The sequence below is a fragment of the Phoca vitulina genome, unplaced genomic scaffold (assembly GCF_004348235.1).
Source record: "Phoca vitulina isolate PV1807 unplaced genomic scaffold, GSC_HSeal_1.0 scaffold21, whole genome shotgun sequence".
Classification (NCBI taxonomy): domain Eukaryota; kingdom Metazoa; phylum Chordata; class Mammalia; order Carnivora; family Phocidae; genus Phoca; species Phoca vitulina.
This window is the reverse complement of record NW_022589724.1, coordinates 10542964-10569095: the sequence shown is the minus strand read 5'-3', so window position 1 is coordinate 10569095 and position 26132 is coordinate 10542964. Positions and strand designations below refer to the sequence as shown.

General features: G+C 46.9%; 1 protein-coding gene across 2 annotated transcripts in view; it reads left to right on the top strand.

The window, feature by feature from the left end:
• Window positions 1-26132, top strand: part of PTPN3 (protein tyrosine phosphatase non-receptor type 3) — a 106456-nt gene that overhangs the window by 76607 nt on the left and 3717 nt on the right. For both annotated transcript variants that reach the window (XM_032418494.1, XM_032418495.1), the window contains 8 exons: window positions 883-1039; window positions 3488-3648; window positions 14452-14542; window positions 14831-14892; window positions 17188-17334; window positions 24160-24288; window positions 25247-25392; window positions 25833-25968. In XM_032418494.1, the coding sequence (XP_032274385.1) occupies window positions 883-1039; window positions 3488-3648; window positions 14452-14542; window positions 14831-14892; window positions 17188-17334; window positions 24160-24288; window positions 25247-25392; window positions 25833-25968 (1029 nt within the window). The remainder of the gene's footprint in view (window positions 1-882; window positions 1040-3487; window positions 3649-14451; window positions 14543-14830; window positions 14893-17187; window positions 17335-24159; window positions 24289-25246; window positions 25393-25832; window positions 25969-26132) is intronic.

Genomic DNA, 26132 nt, shown 5'->3' with positions numbered 1-26132 from the left:
CTGTTTTTTCCAGAATTTTGCTGGTCCGTGTAGCACCAGCATCACCTGAGAACTCATTAGAAATGCGGAATCTCAAGCCCCACCCGACCTCCTAAACCAGAATTTGCACTTTTAACAAGATTTCTAGGTGATTAATGTGCACATTAAAATTTAGAAGTACTTTCAAGAAAAGGAAACTGAGGCACAGAGTATGTTTCTCTGCTCACTCTGTGCACATAGACTCACCATCCCACCACCAGCACCCTGCCCTCTGCCCTCTGTCTAGCCTCCTCAGGAGAGGGTTTGCTTTTCTAGAGCAGTAAGCAGCAAAGAGTCACTGCGTCTCCTAAGAAGGAACCAGGTTGGGGGTTTTACTTGTAAGTGGTCCTCAAGCATGTAGTTTACTTTTTCTTACTACTTATGGCCTCTTCAAATTCAGAGGCCTCTGTTCCTACACTGTTCAGTGCATTGCTTCTCTCCATGCTGGTTTCTGCCTTTGGTGTTATGCTGACAGAGGCTTTCTCCATTGCAAGGTAGACAAACACTCATGTGTGGCTGACAAATCATTTTCTAACAGCACATCGAGAAAACAAAAGCTCAGAAGCCTCACGGTTACTACATTACAGTAATAAGTGAAGGTTGGCTATCGTGTAGAAATGGCTTCAGTAAGTTTCGTAGCTTTATTCTGAAATGCTGCATGACTCATGTCGTGACCATTTACAGTCCCACAACCCACAACCATGTCAGCATAGCCGTGGATAGAAAAATAATGGCACGGTCACACCCAAGGGAGAAGAGAACTCAAACATGGTCTCAAGTGTCTGGGCTCTGAGAGCGTCCGCGTCCTGCCCTTGAGGATTGTGTTATGGTAACCGAAGAAACTCAATTTTCCTCTCTACCCAGGCGGACACCTGCATTCCTAAGCTGAATGAAGGGGATCAAATTGTGTTAATCAATGGCCGGGATATCTCAGAACACACGCATGACCAAGTGGTGATGTTCATCAAAGCCAGCCGGGAGTCCCACACGCGGGAGCTGGCCCTGGTGATCAGGAGAAAAGGTAACAGCCGCCGCAGGGGAGGAGCCTTAGCGAGGTGGGGCCCTATCTCGCCCGTTCCGTGGTTTTGAAAATGTTGAGCTTGTAGCCAACATTGGACAATCAAGAACTTCCACTTCACAACCAAGATGTGGGACTTCTCACTTGAAAAATATGAAGATCTGCCCACGCAGGGCCCAACCCCTGGTGGCCAGCCCTCTGGAGGTAGGCAGCATTCACCCGCCCCCTTTACACAAGACATGAGCCCTGATCCCTCCCAGGCCGGCTCCCCCCGCATCATGCCCCTCTCTCAGCTGCCTGGCCCTGCAGATGTTTGCGTTTTCAGCCCCTTCACGAAGGGTCAGGTTCTGTTGAAGTCAGTAGAGCAGAGCATCCCGGGGTGATCCTACCTCCACCGCTACTGGGTTGAGGGACCTCGAGCAAGTTTCTTGCGCAGTTCGTGCTTCATTCCCTCTGATGTAGGGTAAGGGTGCAGTAACCACTCCGTCACGGGGTTCTTGTGAAGACGGACTGATGCTTAGGCTTGGAGAACACCTAGAATGCTTCCTGATACCAGGTGGACGTTTGAAGGATGGCTTCTCTTAAATACCATGACTTGTGTTGTGGTGGTGGTGGTTGTAAAACAAGCCAAGTCCTTGACTCCTTCTGCCCAGGTTTAAAAGACTGAAGGGAGATGAAGTGTGTGACTCGAGGCCTGGCTGCGCATCTGTGTTCTGGCTGCGCAGGTGTGTGTACCCCCAGCCCCCAGACCCCCACGCACCTGCTTTCCCTCTGTCCCCGTCCATCTCTGAGCCCAGAGCTGGCCTGCGTCTGTGAGGCCGTGCCCCATCTCTCCAGATCCCTACCGCCCCCCCGCCAACCACCAACGCCACGCCCAGCCAGGCCGGTGTTCAGTGTTCAGGGGCCGTGGTTGCTGATGTCGAGCAGCACCGGGCAAAGGGCCCTGTGCTGTGCCTATTGCTTTATGTGACCCTCTTAGATCAGTACTTAGGTCAATATGAGGGAAGGGATGAGGAAGCCAAGTCACAGACTGGCTAATGATGGGAAATGAATCCAGTGATGGGGAGTAGGCCCCCTCACAGGATGCACCCTGGGGCACGCAGGCCATCCTGGGGGGGGGGGGGGTGTTGCGGACTAGAGTCCTCGGGCCAGGTGGGGGGAGGGGAGTCCTCCACCAGCCCGTGACAGGGGGCTGGCGCTGGTCTGAGAGGAAAAAATGGATGCTTGTAAACTATTAGAGCTAAAAGGGCAGGGCCACAGGCTGTCTAGAACTAACGATAATAAGTTCGTTTTTAAAATAAACATTTAAGTAAAAATGAATTGACTGAATGAAAAATAAGTAAACAGCTTAGGGAGTCGCAGACATAACAGAAATCATATCCTTACAAAACAGCAGAAGCAATGTGCTTCCAGGGTCTGTGGAAAGAATGGGGTCTTTTGGATCAGAGATATGTAGACTGACTGGACTCCTGTGTGTGTCCCCGCACCCCCCTGATAGTCTGGGTCACTTTGGACACTTTAGACAACTTCTTCACCCTGATAGTCCATTTCCTCAACTGTAAAATGGGGACAATGGCAGCTAGTTCAACATTCAGTTCAACTATGTGGGAAAATGCCGTGGTTGTTATTTTCCTTCTCCTTTCTTGTTGTCCTGAAGGCAGTAGGGAGCCATTGAAGGCTTTTGAGTAAGAGAGTGACTTCCCTTCCTAGGTGGAAAGGGAAAATTGAGAGATGATGCCAAAGTTTCCAGTTTGGGAGAACGGAGAAGAAAGTGGCAGTGGACAGAAAGAGGCACGTGAGACTGGGGAGGAAGTTAGTATAGGGCAGGGATGGAGGAGATCCCAGGTTTGCCTTTACCCAGAGGAGTCTGATGGGAAGGGAGAATCTGTACTGACGAGGTAGGAGTGAACCCAGAGGAGGTGTTAGGACTTGATACATTTACTTGGGCACCTCCCACCTAAAGATGGCCTTGAGGGAGAGGCTGACTGGGCTCTGTGGGATAATGCGGGTCATAAAGCGCCCATGAAAAATACTTGTTTTAAGGGAGCAAATGAAAGGGACCTGAGAAGTAGGGGAGGGGAGACAGTTGGGTGGAAGAATAACCAGGTCAGAGAGAACAAAGGTGGAGGAAGTAAGGTTTCTTTAAAAACATTCTTTCCCTTTCTCCCACCTTTGTCAAAAGGCTCTGAGTACAAAACACCGTCATTTAAAACTAACCAGAAAGATTAGTATGTCATTTTGTATAATTAGCACTTACTGAATCATTCAAGAAGTAGTGTCTTTGGTGAAAATGATTACCATGAGCTTAATCGTTTAATAAGCTGTTTTAAACCATCTGCATTCAGGTGCCATAAGTGTATATATATATATATTTTTTTTTTTTTTTTGAGGAAACAGATCTACCAGAATGTTCCTACCCCTGCCAGACACACTCTTTCTTGTTCACTACAGCTGTGCACTCCTTCGCTGACATCAAATCTGAAGATGAACTGAACCAGCTTTTCCCAGAGGCCATTTTCCCCATTTGTCCGGAGGGTGGGGACACCTTGGAGGGATCCATGGAACAGCTAAAGAAGGGCCTTGAAAGCGGAACAGTGCTGATCCAGTTCGAGGTAAGAGACCTCGAGGGCCAAGTCCTGGGCCTGTGGGGAGGCCACAGCAGCCTCAGTGCCTCAGTGGGCTGCTCAGTTGCTGCTGCGTGACCCGAGTCACCAGGCAGCCCGTGCTCATCGTGGGAACACTGGGGGCTCAGAGCCTAGGGCAGCAGAGCAGGCCTGGAAAGCTGGGGATGGGGCCACAGCCCGGTGCTGAACTCTGCCTCACCCTCTTATCTAGTAATGCTCGGTAGTCATGGAGAAACATGTCAGAAATCGAGGAGGAGGGACTCTGAGCATATTTAGCTGCCAACACAAAAGCTCTCAACGCTCAGCAGTAGAAGGTGCTGGAGAGGCAGTGTGGGTGAGCCCCAGAGGGTGGTGGAGGAGCCTGTCCCTGACCCCACCAGACATGCTCTGTAGTTTGGAGCAGGTTGCATCATCCCATGAGGGCAGAGCGGCTGGCCTGCCCAGGTCCCCCGGAACCATGTGACCAGGAGTAGAATCCAGAGTCAGACCCTGTCTTCCTTCCCTGGGAGGGGCCTCTAATCACAGAATTGAGACTGACAGAGGCACACACAGGGCCCTCGAAGAACAAAGCAGGAACAAAGGCGATTCGGTCTTTAAGTCCACTGTATTGATCAGTAACAGAGTGAATGGAGTGTGTTTATCTTCCAGATTTTTTAAAGGTAGAAGAACTGTAGTTCATACAATAAAAGATAACAGAAGAGCACAAAGAAGCCTAACATAGACAGTTAAAATAGATCATCGTTAACGACAGCATACACAGTCTGGATTCATAAATTAGGAAAGAGTCCAGATTCGGTTCAAAAGCACAAGTCAGCAATGCCGTTTTTAATTGGAAAGCTATAGAAAGGGAAAAGTCACAGAAGCAAAACTAAGAAGTTTGTCAAATGCACGTGGTCACATACTGATTCAGAAAAGCATGAGTGATGTGCATATCAAACAGGAAACACTATAAAGCAAAGAATCTTAAGTGAAGAAAAGGTTTATAATGGCATAAGGAATGGAATGTAAATAATATGTTATTAGAGCAATGTGTATCTAAACAACAGTAGAAAGTATAAAAACCCGTAAGTAAAAGGTGAAGATAACTAACACCACCCCGAAAAATAACTTCCTATCTTGTGGAAATGAAATCAGGGTAAGAGGGGAGGAATAATATAATTAATTGGTAGAATTGATGGACATATACTGAGTATCTACAAAGAGAAATAGCCCTTTTTTTCCAGTGTCCTGCAGGAGGCTGTGTTGACTTAAGATTTTGAAGGAAGAAAATGTAGAGGTTATGTTCTCTGGCCTTGCATTGCAAAAAAGTTCAAAATTGATATATACATTTTAAACACTGTAAAGCTCAACATTTTTAAACACTCTCCAAAGTAACTGAAACAAGGAGAAGGTAAAAGCCAGTTACAGAATATGAATAAATGTTTGGCATTGGAGGGGATGGAAAAGGCGGGGAGGCATTATGGAGACGCCCGTTCAGCGAGTGTGTATTGGGTATTTACCGTGTGCCAAACACTGCGTGAGGAACATAATGAGGGAAAGAGGATTTCTGGCCCCAAGCAGCTAACAATCTAATATTGGTATATTTGGAGGATGTATCCTAAGCCCCAGAAACAGCTAAAGACCAAGGTAGGGGGGCGCCTGGGTGGCTCAGTCAGTTAAGCGCCTGCCTTCGGCTCAGGTCATGGTCCCAGGGTCCTGGGATCGAGCCCCGCATCGGGCTCCCTGCTCAGCAGGGAGTCTGCTTCTCCCTCTCCCTCTGCCTGCCGCTCTGCCCACTTGTGCTCACTCTCTCTCTCTGTCTCTGTCTCTCTCTCTTTCTATCAAATAAAGAAATCTTAAAAAAAAAAAAAAAAAAAAAAAAAAAAAAGACCAAGGTAGGGCAAGATTTCCTTACGTAGTAGATGTATGTTCCATAGGAAATGGAGGTGAGGGGGTTCCAGGAGGTCGTCTGAGGTGAGATGTATTAAGGAGATGGATGGATTAAGTGTGGATGGAAGGTCGTTCCAGCAAGGTCCCAGCCTGAATGCAGGCTGAGCTCCTCAGGTGTCAGGTCGCGCAGGGAAGCACGCCTGCCTGGGTTGAGAAATGCCACGAGTCCTGGGGGAGGCTCCGGGTGTTGGGAGTCCTTCCATCGCACACCGTCCTTGATCGGATTGTCCACAGGGAGGCACTGTGGGCTCTCAGAGAGGGAAGAAGCTTAACTGTGGTCTTACACAGTGCTCCAGAAAACCCCCTCCACTCAGCTGGCTCCACTTTGGTTTCACATGTGGGAATCCCACATAAGATTTTCCTCGAACACTGTTCACTGAACTTCATTGAGAAGTTTAAAAATACCTGAGAGAGGAGTACCCACCATCCCCTGTGGTTTTGAGTAGCGTCTCTCAAAGGGTGACCCACGGACCATCTGTATGGCTGTCGCCTGAGGAGCCTGTGAAACAGGGCCCAGCCCCCAGCTGCTGGATGAGCGCGCTGGGATAGGGCCTGGCTGTTGGTCCTCCTCACAGGATGGGCAGGAGGTTCGGATGCCCAGGCTGATTCAGGGGACCACAGAGTGGGGATTGTACCACCGCTGCCCGTGCAAAGTCTCGTCTTTAGAGCTCAGAGTCGGACTGCAGCATAAGGAATGGAGAACATAGAAAGGTTAGGTTAGGGTTAAATTTTAATATGCGCACATTTCATCTAGTCTGTACGTTTCCTAGAGATCGAGCAGGAAAACTCTCTTTTTGCCTACTCTCGCTTGCAGTAGAGTGAACACCAGAGCCGCTCTGTGCTGGAGCTGGTGGGGTACACGGAGCCCTGCCGCCTCAGTCTCCCCACACGGCCCCCCAAGGAGCCCTAGAGCGTGGAACGTAGTGTAACGACCCCTGTTATAGAGGCAGGAAGACGCCTTCCCCAGCTGCTAGAGGGGAGGAATGCTCAAGGAAGCTGGATCAAACTGGAAACTACGGCAAAGGAAAACCCTGAATTGAGCACTTAGTATGTGCCAAGTGCTTTATGGGCATCTCCTCGCAAAACTGCTATCCCCACCGTGTAGATGGAGGAGCAGAGTCTCAGCTTGTTGCACAGTAAATGGTTCTGCCAATTAGAACCAGGCAGGCTAACTCAGGAGCTTGTTCTCTTTTGGAAACAACAAAGTGCTGTTTACGTGTGGGAGTTGTTATTAGAATAGTACAGCATCAGAGCTAGAAAAAAATCTGAGAAGCAGTCTCACCACACAGAGCCAGACTTTAAATCCTGATTCTGTCACTCGCTTCCTATGTGACCTCAGGCAGCGTGTCCCTTTCACCTCTCTGGACCCTCTACTTTCCCATCTGTAAATTGGGTATCTCATGGGTCGGTTGTAAGGCTTAGATGAGATAAATACTCAATGTGTTATTTAGCACACGGTAAGAATGCCATAAAAAGTAACAACTATAATTATTTATTAAAAAAACAGGCTCAGTCTCCATATAAGAAGTGGTCATGTCTGCTGGGTTTGGAACCCTGGGCTGTCTGACTCCAGAATCTTGGCTGTTCAGATTTTCCACCTGCTGCCCCCCTCCCCCGGTGCCATTAGCAGATGGCAGCGTATCTGATGGGGGCTGTGCTCTGGACAGGAGCAGAAAGAGGGGGCTGGCCCCTAGCAGGTACCCATGGCACCCACTCCACAATGCCAAGGGCCTGCCCTGGGGTAGCTGGGCCATGGATAGAATCCCCCCTGTGATGGCTAGCAGGTTCTTAGCAAAGCTTGTTTTAAAGCATTTTTGCATTAGGGGAATTCCCCGTCCCTCCCGTGGCTTTTGGTAAACAATTACTAATGTGTTCCAGAAAGCATTTGGTCCCAGCTGTAATAAAACCATGCTTAATAATTATTAGCATTTCTGTAGCACTTTCGAATCTGCCAAGTATGTTTCCCATATGTTGTCTCTGTTGATTCTCACAACTTTAGGATGGTGCCTTTCTAGATGGAGAAAATGAGGCTCGGGGGTTGGGGACTTGCCTTGTGTTAAATAGCTGGTTGGATAGAGGTAGGATTAGAATCTGTGTGAAAGTCTAGTCAGTGTCAGAATGCACCATTGCCAGGTGCCCCTCAGCTCCTCACCCAGCCTCCAATCTGAGCCCTTCCCTCCCAGAGCTATACCACATGAGCTGCCCAGTGTGAGCAGTTTGGCATCAAACCGCCTGAATACTCTACCTGGTTCAGCCAAGGTTGGGCATCACTCTGTCGCACGTCAAGGAGAAGATTTGGGGTTTGCATGGCTCCAAGTCTTACCATCCCCAGGATGCTCTTTTGTTAAGGAACCTATTAAGTCTGCCCCAGGTTCATTCCTTCCTGAAGGAAACCTGTGGCTCATTTCATACTTTCCCTGAGTTGACCTTTCTATTTAAGCAAGGGAAGGGGTGTCCTTTGAGAACCAGCTTTCCCAGCAAAGGACCTTTGTGCCCATCTCCATCCAGTGACCGGGTGGCTTGCAACTTCCCTGCCTCCTTGTCCAGTGAAGACTTCTGCGGAAACTTTTAGAGTGAGGTTGTTAGGAAATGAACCTCTCTCCTCCTCCCTCTCTGCACGGATACGAGCCGGGGCTACAGGACTCCACCAGAGACCACGTCCAGCTCAGAAACCCTCACCCGTCTCCCTTCAGCCTCTTCCTCCTTTACAAAACCAGAAACCTGTCTTTTTCTCTCTTTTGACCCATTTTCCCTGAAGTCCCTCCTATATCACCCTTATAGGAAACAACCATTAGTGTCAAAACAAGTGACTCACTGGCTCCTAGGATGACTATAAAAGTTGATCTGGAAGGACTAAGCTGAAGACTTAATGAGAGGTTTAAATTGACACACGTAGAAATTAGTGAAGGCAGTTATACCTTCGAGATTAGAATGCATACCTTAAAAAAAAAAAAACACTTAAGAATTTTTCCAGGTTTTTTTTTTCCTTTAAGGAAAACGTTCAGTAATGTGCAGAATACCAGGAGCAAGTGTGAGGGCTTTACATTTCAGATTCCTGAAGCCCATTTTAAAGAGGGTGCCACCCAACTCATTATCATTTACCTGTGAAAGGGACTCGAAAGAATACTTGATCCCAGCAGTGGGATCTGCTTCAAGTAGCATTTTTGAAGGTCCCCAAATTACCAACAATAGTGTTAGTTTGTTTCAGCAAACCTTTATGGGAATGTAGGGGGAGGCACCAGGCAGTGTCCCTTGCCCTCTGGCTGGGACAGAGACAAGGGAAAGGGGGAGTTCCCAGTGTAGACAAACTGCCCCTGAGTAGTGAATTATGTCTACAAAGTACTACTAGGGAAACAGCCTCTCAAGGTCTTCATGAAAAAGGAGTTACCCTTAGCTTAATGGTATGGCTCCATGACGCCTCTTGTCATGCTTCACTCATTGGTCTGCACCCTCTGTTCAAAGCTACAGACCCCGCTCTTCCTTCACTCTACGCATTTTGATTAAACGCATACTATGGGCCAGGTACAGTGCTGGCCTAGGGCTTACGGTGGTGAACAAAAGCAAACAAGATGCCTGCCTTCATGAAGACCGCCATTGGGTGCTTGATACGGGAAGTAGGACGTAAGCAGCTGTTTTAAAAAAAAAATCATTGCCCTGCAGTAGATCCTAGTCATTGCTGAGGGAGTGAAAGGGAGTCTTTCTACTGTTTGATCTCTCCTTGCCCGTTGCCCCTTCAACTCCCCCTCCTTTTTCTTTTTCCTCCCTGTCTTTTCCCTTTTTCTCTCTACCGCTCTCCCCTACTTTGGGTTCTCAGCCTTCGAGAATTCTCCCTTTCTCTGGTCGTAGAGTTGACGGGATATTCGATTCCCCTGTGCGAGGCCTTGCCCACCTCCACCGGTCAGAGCCCAGGGGGTGTCGGAAGCCTTCTTCTGAGGATGGTGACCAGATTTCACACCTTGGCTTGGGCCAGTAGTCTGAGGAGATCAGAGTCCTCTCCTGTTGCCCTCTCTCTAATATGAGAGGACTTTTTTGAAGAAGAAATGTTTAGACTGGAAAACCACATCATCTTACCCATGCCAGCGGTCCTGCGTTGGAGAGGTCTAGCTTCCACGGTTCAGTTTTCTGTCTTTGGAAGCCAGAGCCAGAGATATTGGTGCTAATTTAAATATGGTTGTCCATAACAACCCATTCTCAGCTGATCTTTTTATAATTTACCCTTAGTTTCACAGCTTTTTAGAACTACACTCTAATAAGATGAGAACAAAGCACTTTAGGATTTAAAAATTAATAGTTTTTTTTTAAAAGATTTTATTTATTTATTTGACAGAGAGAGACACAGCAAGAGAGGGAACACAAGCAGGAGGAGTGGGAGAGGGAGAAGCAGGCTTCCCACAGAGCAGGGAGCCCGATGCGGGGCTCGATCCCAGGACCCTAGGATCATGACCTGAGCCGAAGGCAGACGCTGAACGACTGAGCCACCCAGGCGCCCCAAAATTAATAGTTTTTAATAAAACTGTTACAACTTCTAACCCACTGCCCCTGGGACTCCCTCACTAGGCTCCTGGTTGCTCTCGTTTTAGGGCAGAAGTGTGACTGGGAGCTCTTGCTCGCCTCACACACCTTTAGCCTGGGATTAACCCAAGCCAAGTGTCCTTTTACAATGAATAGTTCTTGAAAGAGGCTTGTCTGAATTCTGGCTGATGGTCTTTAATTCCTTTCCCTCCATCCCTGACCCTTCTGGAAAGACATACCTGGGTTTCCAACACCTCACTCTCCACCCTGGACCCCCCTTCTCAGGGTACTGTTTTCATAGCCTGCTGAGCAGCTCACAGGGTCTGGAGAAAAAGTCAATAAATTAAAGGAAGTTGAAAACCAACTCTTAACACCTTCACAAGCTAAGTGGATGACTAGGACTTGAAGCAGTTCAGCAGAAATAGGGCTCAGTGTTCACCTTGGCAAGACAGACATGATATGAGCTTGTTGTCCTACTTTCTGAAGGCCCCAAAAATCATCTTCCTATTCACCCAGCTTTTTGTTGAATTTTGAAATTTTATGTATAGATCTATTCTAGTTTTGTTTTTTTTTCTCATTCAGTCATTTGAATTTAAGAAATAATTTGTCTGAGGCTCCTGGGTGGCTCAGTTGGTTGGGCATCCGACTTTTGGTTTCGGCTCAGGTCATGATCTCAGGGTGATAGGATTGAGCCCGTGTCCTGCTCCATGCTCAGCGGGGAGTCTGCTTGGGATTCTCCCTGATCGCTCACGCTCACGTGCTCTCTCTCTCTCAAATAAATAAATCTTAAAAAAAAAAGAAATAATTTGGCTGGAGGGGAGGTGGGCAAGGGGTGGGGTAAATGGGTGATGGGCATTAAAGAAGGCACTTGTGATGAGCACTGGGTGTTATATGTAATTGATGAATCACTAAATTCCACACCTGAAACCAATATTGTACTATATGTTAACTAACTAGAATTTAAGTAAAAGCTTAAAAAAAAGAAATAATATGCATTGTAATAATTCAGGTAATTCAGAAATAGCCCAAGTAGAATTGTCTCCTGACTCCCATCTTCTTTAGCTTCTTGCTCTTTGTTACAATTTACAAATAACTACTTGGTGCCTGTCCTTCCACACTTGTTCTGGTGCTCATGCAAATATATTTTATACACAAAAGTGCACACACATATACATTATACACGTGTTATATGTATGTGCTGTTATATATAAAAGGGATCACCACTTTATTCTGTAACTTGCATTCTTCACTTAAAAATAGATGAATTAATATCCTTCCAAATCTGTACTTTAATCTTATTCTCTTCATTGCACATATTTTTGTGGTATCACTGTGCCATAATTTAAGGCAACACTTCTCCCTATTGGGAGATTTTCAGGCTGTTTCCAGTATTCTGCTAATAAAAAAATACTTTGCTATGGGGAAATGTCTTTGATATGAATCTTTATGCATTCCTGTCAGATAAAGCCCAGGGTGTGCACATTTAAAAATGTTTAAACACTGCCATTTTATTTTTTATTTTAGTACTTTAACAATCTTATCAACAGTTCATTACTGCTGAGATATATTTATATACTTCTTGTAATTAAAGCCTTTTGCTAGATCTGTGCTTTTCTGCTAGACCATCTCAAGTTGATTACATTTACGATTTTATTTGGGAAAAAAAATCTTTGAACCTTCGGCTTAGCTTTACTGATTATATTCACTTAATTGGGTTTTACCTCCATGCAGTTAGTCAATTAGGACCAAAAGGTCATTTGGGGAAATTTGACTCAGACAGTCTCCTTACAGTATCAAATCAAACCTTCCAATAAAACATGAATTTATTTCTAGAATGGTCTCTGTCCATTAAAGCTGGCAGACATTTAAGAAGTTGTTCAGTGGCTACTTGATTGTTATGAACTGAAATTATGAAGTTCAGTAGCTGAGCTGGGGGAGAGATTGCAAATTCTAAACATCTGGTAAATGTATAAGACATGACACAATTATTTTTGCCAGAAATCTCAATGCTAATTCTCTCCTGGTGATTTCTGTGCAGCTTATTTATTTAATGGAAAAAGAACTAATAAGAGAAACAGACTCACAGAGGTCAGTTTACAAAACAAGAAATACAGTTTGCAAAAATATTGGTGGAAAATACTGTTCAGCCTTCTTATTCAAATTGCAAACACATTGATGATGTTGGCCGCAATTTGATGGACTAAGCATTCTCATACACCCCCGTAGGGCAACTTAGTTATACATATCAGAGTCCCTAAAAATATGTTTTGATGCTGTAATTCTCCTGGAAATTTATAAGAGTAAAAACTTTGAAAATGGCCTAATCAAAAAGTAGAGTAAAAGTTAAATTATGTGAAACTATAAATTAATCCAGTAAAAATCATTTTATGTAGAGAATATTTAGAAGATTTAATGGCACGGGAAACTAGGCACTATAATAAGTAGGAAAAAACAGGCTTCAAAATTATGGTAGTATTTCCCAGAATACTTCTTAGGAGATGTGAGATCCTCCATGGCCTCCAAATGAGCTTGAGAAATGCTTAGCTAATCAGAATTAAATTAAGCTGAAGTACTGCAGGGCTGGGCTTCTTGGAGATTCATAGAACATAAGATGACTTGTATTTTCCAAATTTCTTTGACCTTGAAACTTCCTAAGGAATACCTATTAGCATCTTTCAAAACACTCGTGTTCCACAGAACATAGTATAGGAAGTGCTAATATGGAGTTGAGTCTCATTTTTTATTTTTAAAAATGTGTGTCTCTGTCTTATGTGTATACATGTGTACTTATGTTTATTTGTATACATGTATGCATAGAAAACTAGAGAAAACCTATGAAAAGGGTCATCTTGGGGGTTGTGAAATTACTGGTAATTTTTTTTCTTTATCCCAGTCTGAATTGCCCAGATTTTCTGGGGGAAGAAAAGAACACTTTCAATATTGAAGAAAAGTTGTGTTGTTTTTAAACTTTCATAAAGTTAATTAAAAAAAAAAAACACTGGTGAGGGGTGTCTGGGTGGTCAGTTGGTCGAGCACCCAACTCTTGGTTTCAGCTCAGGTCATGATCTCAGGGTCGTGAGATGGAGCCCCAAGTCGGTCTCCCTACTCAGCAGGGAGTCTGCTTCTCTCTCTTCCTCTGCCCCTCCCCCCACTCATGTGCTCTCTCTCAAATAAATAGATAAAATCTTAGGAAAAGAAAAAAAGAAAACTCGAGGGCAGGAGGAAACTGGGAAGGAACGGATGTGTCTGTGGCCATTGTGGTGGTGGTGGTGGTGGTTTTACTGGTGTATACTTATCCCCAGACTCAGCAAGTTGTGTACATGAAATACATACCACTTCTTAAATGACAATCATACCTCCATAGTGTGGTTTCAAAGAAAAAGAAAAAAAACATTGAGTCAGATGTGAATTCAGCCTCTCGTTTGTGATTGTGAGCAAGATATTTAATCTCTGCTTCTTGCTTGTAAAATAAGGGTCCTCTTAGTCCCTCCCACAGAGCTGTTGTCAGAATCGTATTGGGGAAACCACACAGATGTATCCAGTAGGCGCTTACAGATGTACAAAGATAGTTTTAATTGCATTTTTTGCTAGTTATTAAATGCACAGGGACATACCTCTTTAAATGAAGTTTACCCTTTTTACTGTGGAAACAGACTTCTTAATGATGAATGAAATGCTCTTGTTCTTTAGTTAAGAACACGGTTCTCTCCATTGAACTGGAGGGAAATGTTTCTAGACTAATATAAATGGCTTCCATGTAACTTTGAGTCAGGATCCTTTCCTTTCTCTACTTGCTTCTAGCATTTGTCAAATAACTGTCATAAAGACGAGGTTTTACTTACCATGATCCATTATCTGGTGACTCAGACCCCTTCCTATGACTCCCTTTTCCCCAAAGATCCTCATGTTAAAAAAAAAAAAGAAAGAAAAAAGTGAATGTTGTCAGTTTCTCATGGGAGTGTAAAATTTCTTCTTAGGAAGAGTTTTCTTTTAAAATATAGCACCTAGGGGTGCCTGGGTGGCTCAGTTTGTTGAGCATCTGACTCTTGATTTTGGCTCAGGTCAAGATCTCAGGGTGGTGAGATCAAGCCCCACGTTGGGCTCTGCACTGGGTGGGGAGTCTGCTTGAGATTCTCTCTCCTTCTCCCTCTCCCCCTCCCCCTCCCCACTTGCACGTGCTCTCTCTCTCAAAAAATAAAATGCAGCACCTAATCACTTCTAAATGTTAAGATCTAGTGCCAGGAGTGGTAGACTTTATTGTTAAAGTATTTTTCCACACTCTCTCCATAGCTGTTTTTTGCAATGTTGATTTTTTGGGTTTTTTTCCTCACTTCTGTATTTGTTATATAGCAACTCTACAGAAAGAAGCCCGGTCTGGCCATCACGTTTGCAAAGCTGCCTCAAAATTTGGACAAAAACCGATACAAAGATGTGCTGCCTTGTGAGTATCCGGTGTGAATGCCTCCCTCCCCCTCCCGCCCTCCCCCAACACGCTGAGATAATGTTTCCCTTTTTAAAACAGATTGTCTGGTATTCTGGAACGATTTTCAGTGTGTCTGTAAACACCACCGTCTTTATTGCCGCCATGTCAGACTCGGAACAGTTGGGGAATAGTGTTTATGCTAATGAGGCGAGAGCTGCAGATGGGGTTGGGGACTGAACTCTTGTTTCCTTGGCATGATAAAAATAACGCTCGGGATAACCGGTAAATTGTTTTTCTCCCCCACAGACGACACCACCCGGGTCTTATTGCAGGGAAATGAAGATTATATTAATGCAAGTTATGTGAACGTAAGTCAAGAGTCTGGATACTAAGAGCACGTTGATCACTGTCCCAAGCATGATCGTGGCATGGGTGGTGCTTTGCGGTGGACGAAGTGCTTCCCTGTTCGCCCCCTCATTTCAGCACCTCAGCAGCCCCTGAGGGAAGGCACAATAGTCTCATTTTACAGAGGACAAAACTAAGGTTCAGAGAGATTAAATAATTTGAAAAGTCACAAAGCTAACAGAAGGTGAGACCAAAACTCAGACTCCGTGTCTCTGACTCCCATCGTCCACATGCCTTCTGTCCTCAACTGCTGACATTTTTGTGGGGTTTTTTGTTTTTTGGCTGTTTTGGGTTTGTTTGGTTTTTTTTGCCAGTGGTATGCTTGTAACTTTCTGTGTCCCCTCCCCCCATGTTATTACTGTACATCCCACCTAAAAATAAGGGGAAGAAAACCACTTGTGCATATAACCCAAAAAGAAAAGGTAAAAAGATTTCACGTATTGTGGGAAAGGCCTTCATTTCACTCTGCAAATGCATCTTGGACAACTCACTTGGCCTCTCTGAACCTCATTTTCTTCATTTAAACCAGGAGTCAGCATGCTTTTTCTGTAGAGGGCCAGGTGATAAACATTTTGGTCTTTGCAAGCTGAGGCAAAATGGAGGATATTACTTAGGTACTTACACAACCATTTAAAATGCAACCATGTAAAAATATTTTTTAAAACACTCTGAGCTTGCAGGTTACCAGGATGGCTCAGTCAGTTAAGCATCTGACTCTTGATTACAGTACAGGTCGTGATGCTCAGGGTCATGAGATTGAGCCCTGAGTTTGGCTCCGCACTCCAAGTGGGGTCTGCTTGAGATTCTCTCGCCCTCTCCCTCTGTTCCCAACCCCTGTTTACTCTCTCTAAACAAACAAACAAACAAAATCTTTTTTAAAAAACCTTGGGACACCTGGGTGGCTCAGTCAGTTGAGCAACTGCCTTCGGCTGAGGTCATGATCCCAGGGTCCTGGGATCGAGCCTGGCATTGGGCTCCCTGCTCAGCGGGGAACCTGCTTCTCCCCCTCCCTCTGCAGCTTCCCCTACTTGTGCTCTCTCTCTCACTCTCTCTCTCTCAAATAAATAAATAAAATCTTAAAAAAAAAAAAACAAACCCAGAACACTCTTAGCTTGCAAAGTGGCTATCAGATTTGGCCCTCAGGCCACAGTTTGCCAACCCCTGATCTAAATGAACAGATGATTTCTCAAGTTCTCAAGTTATAGCAAAATATCAAGAACTACCTAAAAAAAATCCTATCAGTGATTCCATTTATTCCAAAACATCTGTGGAATTCGTTGACTCTCACTTCACCATTCCTGGTGTCTTGAGAGCAGAGCGTCAGAATTGGTGGGGTCAACAAGGTCACGCAGTCCGGTCTCCTTGACTGTGAGGATATGAGGGAGCTAAGACCAGGGTTGAAGAAGCCATTAACCCAAGCATCAACCAAACTATGAATTAGGCGCCTCTCTTGGCCTTCCCCATCTAAGATGAGGAGCTTCAAAGCTCAGCAGGTTCTGAATGTTTTTCATAGAAATGACTCCGTTCAGAGGGAAGAAATGCAAGCAGAGCAGGATGGGGGAGGGACACTGAGGACAGTTGAAAACATTTTGACGTTTAACATTAATGAACTCAAGTGGTAACTGGGTGAGGTGATGGATGTGTTCATGAACTTGATTGTGGTGATCATTTCACAACATATGCGTATATCACACCATCCTGTTGTACACCTTAAATACGTGCAATTTTTATTTGTTGATTATATGTCAGTAAGGCTGGGGTGGGGGAAGGATTGGTCAACTCAAGGACGCGAGCATTGGCAGCCATGCAGAAAGCAGGGCGTAGCGTTTGTGGGGGTATAAGCCTGTATGGTCTATGCGCCAGAGAAAGTCAGTGGATTTTGATAGAAAGCCCTGTGTGGGGAAAGATTTGGGCATGAGGACTGGTATGTATTGCTGAAAATACAGATGGCCAATATCGATTATATTTGATATAGCAGTAAAGGTCATTGAAACTCTCCTGCTGTCTTGTAGGTGTGTGTCTGATTATCGCCTGCTGCGTGTCCTACAGCTTTACCTTAAGTAGTTAATGCTAGCGTCATCGTCAGGCATCTTTCAAGGATTTTTTAAAATAGCTTTTTCTTTGATTTTCCCTGTTGGCTGTAAATTGATGGGATATTCTGGTGTGATGTCAGGCACCAACTAGAAGAGTTTAAGATCCAGTTCCGTGTCCACCTTGTTGCGGTGACGGGTACTAATGCCTGAACAATCTCTTGCCAGATGGAAATTCCTGCTGCTAACCTTGTGAACAAGTACATTGCTGCTCAGGGTCCCCTGCCACACACCTGTGCACAATTTTGGCAAGTCGTCTGGGATCAGAAGTTATCACTCATTGTCATGTTGACGACTCTCACAGAGCGAGGGCGGGTAAGTGGCTTGATTTCCAATTCAGATGTGGGTATGTCACAAACTGCCCTGTGGAACATGAATCTCAGACCTGGAAAGGGTCTTTAATGCCCCCTGGTCCAGCCCCTGTGTGACCCGTAAGTCTCCTTTAGAGAGCTACTGATAGACACCTTGAGTGAGGGGCAGCTCAGCACTCCTGCCCACTCCCTGGCTTTCCCCGAGCTAACAAGTGATCAGACAGCCCCTCCCGCTCCTGTCTCAGATCCATTATAACAAGCCAGAAGCCTGTTCCCCTTGTCTCACTTCACCTGCCCCAGAACCCCCGTGTTGACTGTAGCCTCAGCCACCCAGGACAAGAGCTGGTTCTGAGAAGAGCAGTGTGGGTGCGACAGTGGCCATAAAAAGTAAGAGAAATTACAGCCTCTGTCAGCCTTCACTTGTGATGCAGCAAAACCCGATGCAAAAAGAGGAAGAAGGGCTTGATTAGGAGAGTGATGGGCACCACACTGTGCTTAGCGGGGCGTGCATTTTCCAGAGGAGCAGATCACTGCTTATAGAACAGAAGTCACTGTGCAAGGGATACCTGTATTGTGCATTCTCTTAACTTGTGCATACAGGAAGATATCTTCATTAGGAAACATTTATTCAGAAACCCATTCCAAAATCCGATATAAATTAACTTTGAGCCACCTGCTTTGAATGATTCGTGTGCTGCTTCCTCCCAGGCCTCCCTCCTTGGTACATTGCTCAGAATACCAAATTGATCCATGCCGAAAATCAGAATATGCAGATTAGAATGAATAGTATGTTTGAGAACAGTCTACACTCTCACCTGAAACAGCAAAATAAGAATTCCTAACTAATTCTGCAGAGCCCCGTGGACTGCAAAGGACTTCTGTGTGTTGTCCCACTTCTGCAAAAACACCTCCAGGGTTCATCCTATGGGTGTTCAGCTCCAATTCAAAATACATATATATTCCTCCTTACAACTAGCTGAAATCTACATGGCTTTGAACCTCCACCCCACCTGCTTCTCCCACCTGGAAGACACAGAATAAGTTACCCCTCTCTTCTAGGCACTGGCCTTTTAGGTATCTGAAAATAACCTTAGACTTGGTCAAAGGTTATAAGCTCGGCTTCCATTAATCCTGTGACCAGCAGAAAGTGTCTGGTCTCTGTCTTGGTGTTGCTCTCGGGCCAGTTGCCCTGTTTTGTACTCTGCCCTTGACTCTTGAAAGCTGCATAGAGAATGCTGCCGGGGCTCTGGAGACAGACGATCCGGGTTCACAACCTGATCCCCCTGAGCGAGTTACTTCACCTCTCTGGCCCTCAGTTTCCCTGTATATGAAGTGCAGGTGATAATAGTGCCCATCTCGGACGGTTTGTAAAGACGGAGATGGTATATGCAAAAAGCTTAGAGAATCGCATGTGGCAAGAGTCCAGCGTATGTTAGTGTTGTTTTGTGTGTCATCATCACTGGTTGGATTCGGCCATCGGATCTGGCCTGTCATGTGTTCTCTGGGGCTTTTGGGGCTTTCTTTCTATTGTTCTTTGTGTCGGCTGTCACTCTCAGCTTCTTGTCACTGACAGTTTTGATCAGAATCTCTTCTCTTCACGTAAGTCACTGTTAAAAAACGTGAAGGTTGGGGCGCCTGGGTGGCTCAGTCGGTTAAGCGTCTGCCTTCGGCTCAGGTCATGATCCCAGGGTCCTGGGATCGAGCCCCGCATCGGGCTCCTGCTCAGTGGGGAGCCTGCTTCTCCCTCTGCCTCTCTGCTCTCACCCTTCCTCTGTGCTCTCTCTCTCGATCTTGCTCTATCTCAAGTATATAAATAAAATCTTTAAAAAAAAAAAAAAAAAGTGAAGGTTCCTCAAGAGGCAGTAGAAACCTCCTTCTAGAACCTCCCTTTGGGGAGCAGTTGTAATTCTCCAGCTTTCCTCCCAGCACCTGCATTTCTCCACCTTGTCTTACCCTGTTACCCTGAGAGACTGTCCAAGGCTTTCCTGAAATCACAAAGCATCACCTGATCTCCTTGTCCAGAAGTCTCGGTTTTGTCTATTTTTTTAAGTTTTTGTTTTATATTTTGTTTTATTTTTTGTGATTTTCTGATTTCATTTTGAATAGGAAATGAAGAGACTTGGAGCTGTTTTTGAACTTAGGAAACCCTGGCTGACTCACAGTCCTGCCCTCTCTCTTTCTGAAGCACTCACAGCCCTCTTGCTCTGTGCTGTGGTGGGCAAGAAGGCAGACTCAGATTCAGATCCCGGCTCTATCATTTCCTACCTGTGTGACTTAGGAAAACTACAAAACCTCTGGGAAAAATGGAATAATAATAGCGCCTATCTTGTGGGATTGTCAGGGGTTAATACAGGTAGGTTTCTTGGAAGGGTGCTTGGCACACAATAAATATTACATAAATGTCAGCTAGCAGAGGTAGCACTTTGGGGACCACCTTAACAGGTAGTGCTGGGACTAGACTGTATTTATTTTGTTATAGTAGTATTTTTTCTTTAAATTGACTTACCTTTTTTTTGCTTTAATAAATTTATTTTGAAAGATATACCTTAAATGGAAGCCAAATATCACATGCCATAAGGAGAAGGTATGCATAAAAATACGAAGACCCCAGGGGTGCCTGGGTGGCTCAGTCATTTAAACGTCTGACTCTTGATCTCAGCTCAGGTCTTGATCTCAGGGTTGTGAGTTCAAGCCCTGTGTTGGGCTTCACTCTGGGAGTGGACCCTACTCAAAAAAATAATAATATATATATATATATATAGAGAGAGAGAGAGAACAGTGTTATTAAATTCTAAGTGAGTACTCATGCCTTGCCTTGCAGGCTCTGAACCCAAAGCCTGGCACATATGAATGTGTGCACACACACTCTCTTTCTCCGTCTCTCATAAAAATTAGGGAAGTGATGTTAAAGCCACCCTCAAGACAATCCTTGGCACATATGAAGAAATTTGCTTGGGGCACCTGGATGGCTCAGCCAGTTAAGTATCCAACTCTTGGTTTAGGCTCAGGTCATGATCTCAGGAAGCCCCGCATCAAGCTCTGCAGTGAGTGTGGAGCCTGTTTAAGATTCTCTCTCCCTCTCCCATTGCCCCCCCCCCCACTCGAGCGCACTCTCTCTCTAAAACTAAATAAATAAATCTTTAAAAAAAAAAAAAAGTTTGCTTTCCCCCCGTGCATGCAGTTCCGTGTTACTGAATCCCCCGATTGTACCAGCAGCTCCCACACTCTGCAGACCCTGCTCTGGGCCATTTCTGCTATTTTGTAGGTGACTAACGTCACCTTTGTCACCTTCTCATTTCCACAGCCTGCGAGGCTCCCCATTCGAAACCTGTGCTCTGCTTGCTTCTGTTGTTCTGTGACTTCTGGGTGCCTGGAAGTTCTCTCAGAGTATTCATGGAGGTGCCATCTCCCGTGTCACGAGGTCTCTCGGTGCAGCGGGACGCAGTGCCCTCCCCTGGGTTGGGCTTCTCTTTCCCCTGTCAAGTTGGCTCTCCCCTTCCCAGCTCTGAGGTCATTCACGAGCTGCGGCGGGCGTGGTGAGTGACAGACAATCCGCCCTGCAGAGCAGCCCCTCTTCCCTCCTCCTGTTTGTTCCAGCCCGGACAGAAAGGCCCTTTCTTCCATCCCACAGGCCCTGCGTCCTCCACCTGCTCTTACGGGTCCTGCCCCTCCTGCTCTGTCCTGAGGACATCCCACCTCCCCGCCTTTTGTTGGCATCTGCTCTGAACCTGAGCTCCTCTGAGGTCTCCCTGTGACCCAGGGGCTTTCTTTGGTTCCCAGCCCGTGAGCCCATCCCAGCCGGCCCCTTCTCCTGAGTCAGTATTGCCTTCGCTATCTCAGGCCCTGGGGACTTACTCCCACTGTGTATCGATTGTTAGAAACCTGTTCTTCTAAAAATCCAGGCTACGTGTTTCCTCCCTCTCCTGTTACGAACTCTCAGCTGACCCGAGCCCTTTATCCTGAGGTCCCTTATCTTCTCCTCACCACCACCCACGGGTTCTCTCCAGGCCAGCAGCTTCACCCCTTCCTTGTTCTGAGAGTTGAGGTTTTCAGCATGCCCCATTTCCTTTTTCCCCTACCGTGCATTTAGTAGAGTGGGCCTCCCCGCGGACGTGTGGCTGGCCAGAGTCCCTGATCACGGCTGTGCCCAGCAGGTGCGTCCACGAGTGGGGTCTCCTCCAGCCTGTGAGGTGCTCCCACTGCAGCATTGCCTTGATTTCTGCCTGGTTTCATTCCCACCCAAAATGTTTTTCGTGATAGTCTCCCTTCAGGTTCACAGGTTTCCTCATAGAGAAAAAAGACCTATAGAAGTATCGCTTTTCTATTGAAAAAACATTCTCCTGCACCTTCCATCAGGGTTGCTTCCTCTGGGTGAAAAATTATTTTTTACATCTATGTATGCACCGCTTCTGATATGTATGATCTGTAGTAGATTCACGCTCAGAGCCTCAGTTTACTCATATGCAAAATAGACACTAATAATACGTACCTCGTAGGGTTTTTTGAGGCCAAGCTAATGTCCATAAAAAGTACCATTTAGTGCTGGGCATACCCTGGTCAGGAGATAGTAGGCTTAAGTTGTTAGCATCCTCACCCCCCACAGCCAGCATTAATGTGGAAACAGAGACTCAAAGAAGTCTAGTAACTTGCCCAGGATCACACAGTTGGTTAGTGGAGCCTATTAACCAGGATTGAAACTCAGGGTTTCCACAGACTCCTTGCTCTTTCTACTACACCCTCAGTGCTTGGAGATCCAAATAGACTTAAAACCTAAATTTGATCAAGGGGTAGAGAGTCCAGTTCTGGTCAGATTCACTGGGAGTCTCTGGAAATAGATATCTGTGGCTCTGCCTTGTATGGGCTGATCACCTCAGAGACCCTTCGCATCAACAGTCCTGTGGGCAGGACGCTTGGGAGTCTAGAGCAGAGAGCCCTCCCGGGAGCTGCCCAGGTGTGATCTGAAGCCGGCCCCCATATGCAGAGGGCAGGGGGAGACTGAAGGAAGAGGCGGGCCACTCCACCTTGGTAGGTGATGGTTTTAATAAGCGAAGGGAACTTACAAGGCTTGTCTTGGGTAGCAGTGAGACAAATGGGTCCCTGCACCTTCCCGTCAAATCTTTAAAGTTTATAAAGAGGGCCTACCTGGGCTCGGTTACGTCTATGGATAGGTGTTTCCAGTACCACATTACTGTCTTAAGGCTGTGTCCTCACAGCACCCTCTGGGAGCAGGAAAGGCAAGCAGAACCCACATTCTAAGGACAGGGAGCAGGGGAGGCGCCTCTGAGTGCCCAGGTCCCACTCACGGACCAGTGTGGGGTCATGTCGTTTTGATGATGTTCCCCAGCACCCTGTGAGGATGAGGCAGATGTAGACCAGTGGGTGTCGACTCTGTCTTGGGTTCTGGGGACAGTAGCCCCTTCACGTCTAAGGGAAGTTGGGAAATGGCCACTAGCCCACACACCCATATGTAAGGTTGACAAGTAAATTCTTAACTCCAACTTTCCGGCCTCATACTTTAATTTCGAATATTCCCTGTGACGTTTGAAAATAAGAATAGAAAAGCTGTTCGAGACAAATCACGTGCATCTGTTGGTTTATAGCCCCTTTTAGCTGTACACAAATAAAATTTTTATGTAAGATGTTGCAACTATAGGCTTAGAGGAAAAAAAAAAATTGAATGAGTCAGAATTTGATGGCACTGTGTTGGGATGGACAGCTTGGCCCTGAGTTTTGCTTTGAAGCTGGAGGCAAGAGCTAAGACAGCTGTGGCCCAAGCTTCAGGATTTGGAAGGGAAGATAAAAAACAGGGAGAGGCAGTGGGCTCTCGGTGAGCCTGTGGGGAAGCCTGAGCTTGCGGGGGAAGATGCAGCAGCCCTACGACCTTGGGCAGGTTGTTTAACCCCTCTGAGGCCGGGGCTCCCCATCTGCCATCTGGGGAGTGTGTCAGCTCTGTGAGTCATGGACAAAAGCCTCTGAGGGCCTAGGGGACTCTGCTTGAATGTAAAGGGATGTTTGTCTCTGTTTGGGGACTTCTTTTACTGGGAATTCTATGGGATTTCTGATCACCCTTACTGAAGTTGATGGGGGGCTCATAGCAACAATGGTAACCTGGCCCCCCACAGTGAGCCTGGCTCTGCTCACCATTACCTCCGGCCTCTGTCACCATGTGGGAAGCAGGTGTTGTCCCCATCTATCCAGTGAAAACCGTGAAAATCCAAGAGGTTGAGAGGCAGGTTCAAAGTCATAGGCTAGCAGGTAGAGGAGAAAGTGAGTCCAGTGGAGTTGTGACTTCCCACTGTGTGCTCGTAACCGCTGGGCCTTGAGGCCTTCTACTGGAGTGGGTAGGAGATGGATGGTGAAGGAGGGTGAGGTGGAAGGGGGTGTGGAGAGCAGAGAAGGGGCCTGAGGGCCAGGAGTGGGCTTGATGGGGGATGGAGGACGGATGAGGAGGAGAGGTTGCTCCTGTATCAAGGCACCGTGTCTGAGGCCTCTCCTGTTCTTCCAGCAAGCGGACCCTGGTGATAAGGAGGATGAGCTCTGTACTCATCCTCCAGGCTGCAGCTCCAGGCCGGTTGGAGAGCTGTGGCCTGGCCCCTGGCCAGGCCCACCCTACTTTCTAGGAGAGGAGGGGAGCCTCCTCTGCCTCCCTCAGGAAACAGACACAGAGCAGATGGGCTTTGCCTGAGTCTCCCTTCCACCAGCAGCTCTCAGAGCACCTGGTGTGAGTGTGAGGGCACTGGCCACATGCCCCACCTGTCCGTCCAGGTGACTGCTCATGTGCACCACCCCCACAGTGGAGGTTAGCTCACACCCGCTGGTTCCCTTGCAGACTAAATGTCACCAGTACTGGCCCGATCCTCCCGATGTCATGGAACACGGCAACTTTCACATCCGATGTCAGTCAGAGGACTGCACCATCGCTTATGTGTTCCGAGAAATGCTGGTCACCAACACTGAGGTAAGCCGCGCCCCTGCAGGGAGAGGCTGGGGAGGGAGGGCACAGCTTAGAGGCAGGTGCTAAAGCAGCATCCACCGTGGTCCTGGATAGGGCGGTGCTTCCAGATCTGTTCTACATTCTCACCTGGTGAGCATTTCAGCAAATGTACAAGCTGACTTGTGAAAGAACCGGCACCCTCATTCCCAGCACCGCTGTTCACAATCCACAGGTGGGAACATCCAAGTGTCCACTGACAGATAAATGGAGAAACAAGATGTGGTCTCTTTATATGGTGGGGTACTATTCAGCTTTGCAAAGGAAGGAAATTCTGATGCATGTTATAGCAAGGATGAACCTTGAAGACATTCTACTAGGTCAGACCAGCCAGTCACGAGAGGAAAGTATTGTACGATTGTATGGGGTACGTGGAGTAGTCAGAATCTGAGAGACAGAAAGTGGAAGGATGGCTGGCTGGGGGGAGGGGGATTGAAGAGTCAGTGCTTCATGGCTACAGAGTTTCCGCTTGGGAAGATGAAAAACTTCTGGAAATAGCTAGTGGTGATGGTTACACCACCCCAGGAATGTAGTTAATGCCACTGAACTATACACTTAATGCTTAAAATAGTAAACTTCGTGTTACGTATATTTTGCCACCCTGAAAAAAGAAAAAGCCAGTGTGTGTGGCCCTAATGGCAAGTGCCGTTGGAGTGAAAGGGAAGGAGTCGCAGTGGGCAGAAGTGGGGAAGGAAGCCGTCCTGAGGGGGGCCAGAGGCGTGGCCTGAGCCGTGTCCCGGAGGATGGGTGCATGGGAGTGGATGGATGCGCGGAGGGTGAGTGCGGGTTTCCAGGGGCCTTGGCAGGGCTGTGCGCAGCGAGTGGAGGGGCAGCCGGAGATAGGACCACCGTAGCTGAGGCCAGGGTCCCCCCGCCCACCCACCTTCTGGATGGACTCACCAAGGCCACCCTGCATCTTCTACAGACCGGGGAAGAGCACACTGTGACGCATCTCCAGTACGTCGCGTGGCCCGACCACGGCGTTCCTGATGACTCCTCAGACTTTCTGGAGTTTGTCAACTCTGTGAGGTCCCTGCGAGTGGATGGGGACCCTGTGTTAGTTCACTGCAGGTACTGTGGCTCTCTGGTTTTGCTTGTTTTCATACATGTACTCCAGAGGGAAAGACCTGGAGAAAGTTGGCAAAGAGCACCCTAAATCCCACGAGACCAGATGCTTTTACAAGAAGGCTGTTTATTTCTTCACTATTTCAAAAAATGTAGAATTTTATGAAAACATAAATCCCTGAATGTAGACCAGAAGAAGAAAGCCCCACCCTCCGCCCACACTTAAATGTGGGTTTCTTTTCATTGGTGTTGAAGCCCCTGGCCTCAGAATATATGAGGAGAGACCTTTTCAACCTGTTCAAGAGCATGCCCTGAATGTGTGTTTTGTGTTCTTGAGGGTCAGGGGAGGAAAGCTCTGAGTAAATGTGGGAACTGGCTAGGAGTTAAGCTGGGCCGTGCTGAAATACTGCCTGAGCAAATCCCAAGTCTCTGCTTCTGTCCCCCAGTGCTGGAATAGGGCGCACCGGTGTGCTGGTCACCATGGAAACAGCCATATGCCTAATTGAGAGAAACCTGCCTGTTTACCCACTGGATGTTGTCCGGAAAATGCGAGACCAGCGTGCCATGATGGTGCAGACATCAGTGAGTAGAAATCCACTGATAAAAGTAGTAACAATGGGGGCGCCTGGGTGGCTCAGTCGTTAAGCGTCTGCCTTCGGCTCAGGTCATGATCCCAGGGTCCTGGGATCGAGCCCTGCATCAGGCTCCCTGCTCGGCAGGAAGCCTGCTTCTCCCTCTCCCACTCC